At 39.2% G+C, this 8,624-nt stretch overlaps 3 protein-coding genes across 3 annotated transcripts; all 3 read right to left on the bottom strand.

Annotated features, from left to right (window-relative positions):
• Nucleotides 1-1,660: 1,660 nt before the first annotated feature.
• LOC129944287 (uncharacterized) lies at nt 1,661-2,449 on the bottom strand. Its single transcript, XM_056053637.1, has one exon. It carries the CDS (start codon nt 2,447-2,449, stop codon nt 1,661-1,663), a length of 789 nt encoding a protein of 262 aa, XP_055909612.1.
• Nucleotides 2,450-2,478: 29 nt separating this feature from the next.
• LOC129944281 (uncharacterized) lies at nt 2,479-3,687 on the bottom strand. Its single transcript, XM_056053624.1, has one exon. The coding sequence runs from the start codon at nt 3,685-3,687 to the stop codon at nt 2,479-2,481; it is 1,209 nt and encodes a 402-aa protein (XP_055909599.1).
• A 1,009-nt stretch (nt 3,688-4,696) lies between these two features.
• Nucleotides 4,697-6,705, bottom strand: LOC129944276 (uncharacterized). Its single transcript, XM_056053611.1, has 2 exons — nt 5,590-6,705; nt 4,697-5,458 (listed from the first exon to the last, which is right to left on the bottom strand). Exons 1-2 carry the CDS (start codon nt 6,703-6,705, stop codon nt 4,697-4,699), a joined length of 1,878 nt encoding a protein of 625 aa, XP_055909586.1.
• Nucleotides 6,706-8,624: the final 1,919 nt, after the last annotated feature.

Genomic DNA, 8,624 nt, shown 5'->3' with positions numbered 1-8,624 from the left:
GTTCTTTTATTAATGGTGAATGTTTTGTGAGAAAATTATGTTTATATGTGAGTTTACGGAGTGAGCGCGCGCGCATTCGGTTCCGGAATTAATTTTACGCGATCGCGGTATGTGCTGAGTTGTGTGAGTGCATTTTTTTGTTTGGTTGATATTTAAAAATATATTTTGATTAATATTTGGCTGTCGATGCCTATTTTATTAATATAAAATCAAATTAATTTTCTTTATTATGTATATACCTATAGGAAGTATATGGTGTGAATTTTAATCCCTTGGCGTCTATATAAAAGTTATGTATTAGTATATAACAGCCAAGAAATGAAGTTTCCAGTTGGAATGTGTTCGGTTTCCAATTGGAATTATCGGGAAGTTTGTTTACATTTAGTTTGAGTGACAGTAAACAGTGACAATAATACTCAAAACAAAACAAAAAAATGTTGAGTATTTTAATTTGAAATAATTCAAAGTGGTTTTAAATAGTTTCATTGCGTTTAAGTTTGTGATGATGAAATAATTATTAATTAATTAAATCGATGTGAAAAATGTGATTAATATTATTATTTGTTGTTGTGAAATTTGTAATACAAATTATAGTTTCAATTAAACCGGTCCGGTGTATAAATTGAATATTTTTTTTTTTTTTTGTTAAATTCGTGAATTGACTTCGGCGGATTATTTCGATTTTCGTTCGATAGTGATTATGATTAGTTTGTTTTGAATAATTGTGATTCTTAATAATTTTGATTAATTTTAAAATCGTTGATTTGTGTTGATTAATTTGTTTTTTAATATTAAATTATTTGTTTACTATTTTCTTCGGAATTTTTTGCCGACGCGTTTTGACATTTTGATGTGATTTGTTTTTATTTATTTTAAATTTCATCCAAATATATAAATACATTTTGACAAGTTTTGTGGATTGTGTTTTTAGCTCAGTTAGGAGCTGAAATATTAAATTTGTCAAAATAATAAATAAATTTTAATAATTTGATTTCTTTTATAAATTGTTTTATCATACTTTGTCGCGATTTTATTTTGTTAAAAATTCGAAATTTTCCTGCATACTGTGATGTGGCATTGCAGTTTTTGTATTAATATGTTTCGAATTTCTTAAATTTTTGTTGTATGTGGATATTTGTTTTTGATAAATAAATACAATTTGAACAAATTTTATGTGTTTTATTTATTGTAGAATTATGTGAATCAAATTATTTATTTGTTGTCTGCAAATTTATGTGTGATGATTTTAAGAATTTTTAAATAAATTGTATGTTAATAAATGATTATGATTTTTTTTGATTTTATTTTATTTTCATTTGATGTGGTTTTATATTATAATTTTCTGCAGGTTTTGTTCCTGTACATGAAGAATAAATTATAAATAAATTGTTGAAAATTTAAATTTGTGCGTTTCATTTAATCCGAGAATGATCTGCTATGATTATAAATATGAAATATCTGAAGAAATGTTCTGCTTTTATTTTTGCGATGGATTACTTTTAATTTAAACGATGGCTGTTTGTTCTGGTGATTCGTTTGACGGTAATAGACAAATTTTCGCGATCGGTCGTTTAATGTGTCCAGTTTGTGTCTTGACGGTAACAACACGTACTAGTCCGTCCGATCCTGCATGGGTACCTTCAATTCTCGCGAGATTCCATTAGGTCGGTGGAAGTCGTTCGTCTTTTAACAGAACTAAATCTCCGATTTTCGGCATTGCTTGGATTTTCATCCATTTTGGGCGCTGTTGAAGCCTTGCCAGGTATTCGGAGTTCCATTTTCGCCAAAATCCTTCCGCCAGCGCTTGGACACGTTTCCACCGGTCGATGTGTGTTACGTTTTCGTTAGTTTCGCCTTGAGGTACTGCGTATAATGATTCGCCGACTAAGAAGTGCGCAGGAGTGAGCGCGTTTAAATCGTCAAGACTGTCGGAGAGAGGGCATAGGGGCCTCGAATTCAGACACGCTTCTATTTGTGTTAGAAGTGTCGCGAGCTCCTCAAAAGTTAACCTTTCAGTTCCGACTACTCTTTTTAGATGGTACTTGACTGATTTCACACCTGCTTCCCATAATCCACCAAAGTGTGGAGAAGCAGGAGGAATAAAGTGCCAATCGGTGCCGTGATTTGCTAAGGTTTTTGCGATTTCCTTCCAGTCATGGCTTGCCTCTTTTAACATCTTGGTTAGTTCGTTATTCGCTCCAACGAAATTAGTTCCGCAATCGCTGTATGTTTTCTTGCAGCTTCCTCTTCTTGCAGTAAAGCGTTTGAATGCTGCTAAAAAAGCTGATGTTGTCAGATCTGATACCACTTCCAAATGAATTGCCTTCGTGGCTAAACAGATAAAAACTGCAAAGTACCCTTTTAGGATTTTTGCCCCGCGTGCTTTCCAGGATTTTATCTCGATTGGTCCGGCGTAGTCGACACCCGTATGGCTGAATGGTCGAGACATCCTAACTCTAGGAGCGGGTAAGTTTGCCATTAGTTGTTGCATTTCGGATGCCTTTTGCCGGAAGCAAGAAGAACATCTATGCAGACACTTCTTCTTATTTGTCCAATCCAGTATTTTTGACGAATGTACATTATCATTTGTTGGATGCCCCCATGAAGAGTGTTCTTGTGGGCATCTCTGACAACTAAGGTTGTAAAATGATGTTGAGCATCATAAGAAAGGAGGGAGTTCTCCAAACGTCCCCCTACACGTAAGATCCCATTAACATCGATGAATGCGTTTAACGATCGTAAGGTTTTGGGAATCTTGTTTTCTAAAATTTGTTGAATCTCGTTCTTGAACATATCCTTTTGTGCTGTTTTGACGACGATCAGTAGCGCTGCTTCTAATTCTCTGGGACTTAGTGGACCTTTAATAGGCCCCAACTTCGGTTGACATTTTATGGTAAAGCGATAACAGTAAGCGATGACTCGTACAACTTTGAGTAGACTCGAACAGTTGTAAATCGCTTGCAAGAAACAGTCGTTGTAGTCTACCTGTATGGTAAGTACGTTTACAGTGCGCTTCTCTTCTTCGGTGTCGATTTCAATTGGTTGATGCGGGACCTCGAAATCCCAATATAGCCGTAAGTATTCCGGACCGGTCCACCAAACTTCTAATAACTCCAATTCAGATGGAAACACACCCCTGGACGCCAGATCGGCTGGGTTATGAAGTGTTGCGACATGTCCCCAGCAATCGATCCCCACTAATCGCTGGATTTCCGACACACGGTTGGAAACAAATGTGGTCCATTTGGCGGGAGTGGCGCGTATCCAGGCAAGTGCAATTGTAGAGTCCGTCCAAGCATACATTTTTACATCGGGAATGGCCAAAACGTCCTTTGTGTATTGCATCAACTGGGCTAATACAACAGTACCACACAGTTCAAGACGTGGAAGAGTGATAGTTCGTTGACTTGGTGCTACTTTCGTCTTTGACAAAAGCAAATGTACATGGATGTTGTCATCGCTGTCCAGAACACGGATGTAGACTGCTGCACCATAAGCTTTCATCGAAGCGTCGCAAAACCCGTGCAATTCGATTGCCTTGTTGGTCTTGCTCATGTGGGTCCACCGCGGGATGCGAAGTCTTTCGATGATTGGAAGTTCTCGTAGAAAAGCACTCCAATCTTTTTCCAAGGCTGTTGGAATCGGTTCGTCCCAGTCACAACCGAGCTCCCACAATCGCTGCATCATGATTTTGCGGTTATGATGCACGGCGAGATCCAACCAAGAGGATCGAAAAGTTTGGCTATAGTCGACAGCATGGATCTTTTGGTGGTAGCATCAGTTGTAGGTTGAAGATTTTGGTACGAAAAGTAGTTGTCAACAGGAAACCATTTGATGCCGAGAGTCTTAACATGGTTCGACAAATTGAACGGAAGTTCAAAGTCGAGCTCTCGATCTTGAACTGGTATGTCTTCGATGAGTTCTTTTGTGTTACTCGTCCATTTTCTCAAATTAAGCCCCGCAGATGCCAATAGTTTCCTTGCTTTGTCACGTTTCGTCCGTGCCTCTATGATTGAATCTGCTCCACTTATAAGGTCGTCGACATACATGTCCTCACGGACAACCTTCGCCCCTTCCGGAAAATTGGCTTCTTCATCATCCGCTACTCTTTTCAATATCTTGATGGCAAGATAAGGCGCACTTGCTGTGCCAAAAGTAACTGTATTCATTTTGTAAATTCTTACAGGTGACGTATTTTGCTCTCTCCGCATGATCAGCTGATGGTATCGGTCTGGGAAACTAACCAAAATTTGTCTGTACATTTTTTCGATGTCGGCCGTAAATGTGACTCGGTGAGTCCGCCATTTTAGAACGAGATCTATGATGCTCTACTGCAATTTTGGACCCACAAGTAGCCGGTCGTTGAGGGATTTCCCGTCCGAAGCTTTCGCTGCTAAAAACCGCATGATGGGGCAAAAAGTAGTGAAATGGGGTTTGTAAAACCGCATCATTTACATCAATTTCCTCAATGTGATGGAGTTCTTCATACTCTTTTAAACATTTGTTATAGTCTGCACGAAGCTTCGGATTGCTCTCAAGCTTCTTTTCTAAATGCAGAAATCGTCTATAAGCGCTTTGTCGACTGGACCCCATCGCTGGACAGCCTTCACCTTTGAAGGGCAGCTTAACCTCATAACGCCCGTCAGGTAGGCGCTTTGTGTGCATCGAAAAATGTTTGTCACATGCAATGTCATCTTCAGTCTGATGTGGCTGGAACGGCGCGCGTTTCTTCAATATCCCTAAATTTCTCAAGTTGTGAGTTCAAGTCAGCAATTTGGGCAAAACTGCGAACTTGCCGAGGAGAATCTGGTGAGACTTGTCCAAAAACAATCCATCCCAATTCGGTTTTTTGTGCCACCGGACCGATGCCAACCTCTGGACGCCTTATCTCAGGAAGGAAAATCTGAGCGCAAACGTCACTTCCGAGTAAAAGATCGATTGGTGCAGGTTCACAGAGATGGGGGTCTGCCAAGGAAAGACCTTTGAGGTGGTCCCAATTGCCGGGTGTCACTCGTTGGGTCGGGAGATGCCCAGTCAGCGACTTGAATACCAAAGCTTGTACAGCTGTCTCAAACGTCGAGTGTCGGGACGCAAAACGTACTTCGACGGAGTGTTGCGTTATGCCGCTGCTGACGAACCCTAACCCAGACACCTCGGCAATGGTACGTCGCTTTTCTAACTTCAGCAGTTGTGCGGCAGCTTCTGTGTTGAAGGACGTTTCTGAGCCTGTGTCGATCAGAGCACGTAGAAGGCGTAGCTTCCCATCTGCTGCTCGCGCCTTCACAACTGCTGTCGCTAGAAGCACCTGGTGTGTTTGTCGACGATCGCCATGCGTGTAGTAATTTAAAGTGTATCCGTTTAATTGGAGTTGTTGTCCCGTCATCGGCTGGAATTCAGTATTTGTACGGTTGTTCCTCGCCTGAGCAGATGTATTTGACGTTGTTGGTTGTTGTTGTTGCTGTGGTTGTTGTTGTTGGTATTGTTGTTGTTGGTATTGTTGTTGTTGTGGTTGTTGTTGGTATTGTTGTTGTTGGTGCAACAGCGAATGATGCCTTTGTTGGCAAAAGAAGCAACTGCTGAAACTTAGACAATCTTGAACGATGTCTCCTTTCGCCCCATGATGTCCATGTTGAGGAATCGTTGACATCTTCTCAGCGTGTGCTTCGTTTGGTTGCACAATTTACATAACAACTGCTCAACAGGAACTGTCTTCGCAATTGGTTTGACCGGCTGCTTAACGACCTGTTTAGCATGCAACACCTTTGCTTTGGCTGGCTGGAAACGAGGCCTTGGATTGACGAGTGGCTCATCTTTGTTTCTGCCTGCCGCTCTAGTTTCCTGCTGGCCAACAACTTCCAAAGTCCGGAAACGAGTTTCCAAAAAATCGGTAAATTCTTTGAAATTTGGGAAGTCCTTTCTATTTCCTAACCTCTCTTCCCATAGTTTTTGGCTCGTACCAGGAAGTTTTTGGTTAAGGAACCAAATGAGAACCGTATCCCACTTAGATACCGGAACGTCCATGTTTTCTAACGCCAGACAACATTCTCTTGTTGTGTAGAGAAGATCCCGAAGACCAGCAGCAGTTTCACACGACACGGAAGGTTGGCCAAAAAGCTTCTGCATTTGGATGTGGACCAGAATGCGCTTATGGTCATACCTTTCCTTCAAAAGCTCCCAAGCCTTATCATAATTCGCTGCCTCCACTGACAAATTTTGCAAAAATCGATTTGCGTCACCAATTAGACATGATTGTAAAAAGTGCAGTTTGTCAATGTCGTCTATGCTCTTATTATTGTGGACGAGAGCCTGGAACCTATCTTGAAAAGCACGCCAGGTGGTATATGAACCGTCGAATTTCGGCAGATCGATTCGAGGTAGTCGAATCCCCGTATGCGATGATGATGCGGCTGTAGAAAGGGGCGAAGCACCCGTATCTGACAAAGCCGCAATCATTGGCGAAGATTTCTCGATTGCCTCTACTAACTCTGCACGATATTCAAGGTATATATCATTTATTTGTTCATATACCACCTCTAACTCTTCTGTTTTTAAATTATCTTCCAGCATACCTGCCCCAATGATGGCTTCGTGGTAGGATTTTGACGTGGATAAATCGTCTTCCAATTTACTGAGACGACCTGTGGCATAAGATTTCACCCTACGCTCTTTTGGAGCCTTTTTAAAGTTGGTAAGATCCTTTATCATCTTACTTAAAATACTTTTCTGCAGCTCACCGTATTTATAATTTTTAGTTTCAGCCATTTTAATCATTTATTTTTCTTTTAATTTAACAGAATAAAACAGTTGTTAAATGTAGACAAGTTTACGACACTTAAAAAGGCAAACTTACTGCTTTGTGTGTTACTGCTGCTGTAGCTGATTTTAAGAATGATTTTTTTTGGTGACTCCGCTGATGTCCTCAATGTAAAAAATTAGTTTTAAATTAGTTTTTAAGTTAAGTTTAAGTTAAATTAAGTTATTATTTAAGAAAATTTGTATAAATCACTTGATTAAACTGATTATTGTCTATGCAAATTTAATTCACGTGATTATTTTTGATCAATCGTTGATTGGATCTTTTAATTAATTTTTTGTTCGTAGAAGTTAATAGCACTCACTGCACACACTTCTTGAAAAGTTTATTGTTCAAATAATTGTTTAATGTTCATAAAAAACGGTTCGAAAAGGACCAAATGTTATGTCTAAGTTTTTGTTATAAAAAATTAGTAAAAAGAAGAACAAAGAAATAAAACATCAACCACTTTGGAGAAATCAATTTTGAATTATATTTAATCACAAGACAATGTATATTCGATTATACAACAATTCCATTAATTATTTGACATTTAGCTCATTTGTGGACTGTATTTGATAATTTTTAGAAGGTTTGTTTCCTTCAAATGTTGAACTGTCTTCTCTCCGTAAATTTGTTCTCATTTGTAATTGTACTTTCGTACAGGGAACTTGAACGAATCTAATCCAAACTATCCCATGATATCCCACCAGATAACCCAGATTACCAACCATCTCAGCATCCTTAAACCAAGAATAAATAGAAATCCTAGATCCCTTAATATTTTAGGAAGTGCGTGGAAATGGCTTGCTGGTAGCCTTGACCACGACGACTTTCAAATCCTAAAGTCCAAGTCACATAGGTTATTGAAAAATAATAATAAACAAGTTGTTATCAACCAAGCTTATACGAAAAGAATAAATAAATTAACTAACGTTACAAACGAAGAAATGAACCTACTAAGGTCAAACACTGTACTTAAAAATCAATACACATTAGATTTAAAATATAAGCTTGACGTTATTAAAGAAGAATTAACTAACATAGAAAACGTACTTTTATGGGCGAAAAATGATGTTGTTAGTTCATTTATTCTTTGTAATTCAGAATTAAAAATTGTTAAAGAAAGATTTGATGAATGTAATATAACATTTTTAAACTTAGAAGAAGCACTTAACTTTTCATAAATAATAATTGCATCAGATACAAAAACATTATCAGTATACCTACAACTGCAAACTATATGGAAAATTTTAAACAAAAGCAAAAACGTCAAACTGGTACTGGTACTCCAGCTTCATCGGGCGGCAGTTCGGCGGCAAAGTCGGCTATCGTTGCACCATCGGAGAAGTGATTGTGCCAAGTCACTGCCCATCTTCGTGTTCGGTACAGGTTATATCTGCACCGGGCGGCAGTCCGGCTACAACGTCGGCTGTCGTTACTCCTGTGTATCACTGACGAAAATGCTTTGTCAGGTTGATAGTGGAAAGTTCGTGAATAATGATCTTTTCACTACAAAAGAAAATGAACCTCTCCAGAATGCTCCTAGGAGCTCTAATAAATAACGGCGCTATGTGATGAGGATTCTAAAATCGCCTGGTTCAACATTGGGGGATGGAAGTACTCTTGCTGTCGACATGCTGGGTGATGTTTGGCCAGTCGCAAAACTCGAGGTCGTTGCAAAGGAAGATATCCCATGCAGGCCGAGACCTCGCGCTTGGATCCCTAAAGAACCCTCATGTCCTGATGACATACGTGAGATGATTAAGATCAGCAACCCGGACCTTCCTTTTTCACGACTGGAAGATCGTGAAACTGAAGGAGCCAAAGG

The sequence above is a fragment of the Eupeodes corollae genome, chromosome 1, assembly GCF_945859685.1.
Source record: "Eupeodes corollae chromosome 1, idEupCoro1.1, whole genome shotgun sequence".
NCBI lineage: Eukaryota > Metazoa > Arthropoda > Insecta > Diptera > Syrphidae > Eupeodes > Eupeodes corollae.
Note: the sequence above shows the minus strand (reverse complement) of the source record. Positions and strands in the feature narration are given on the sequence as shown.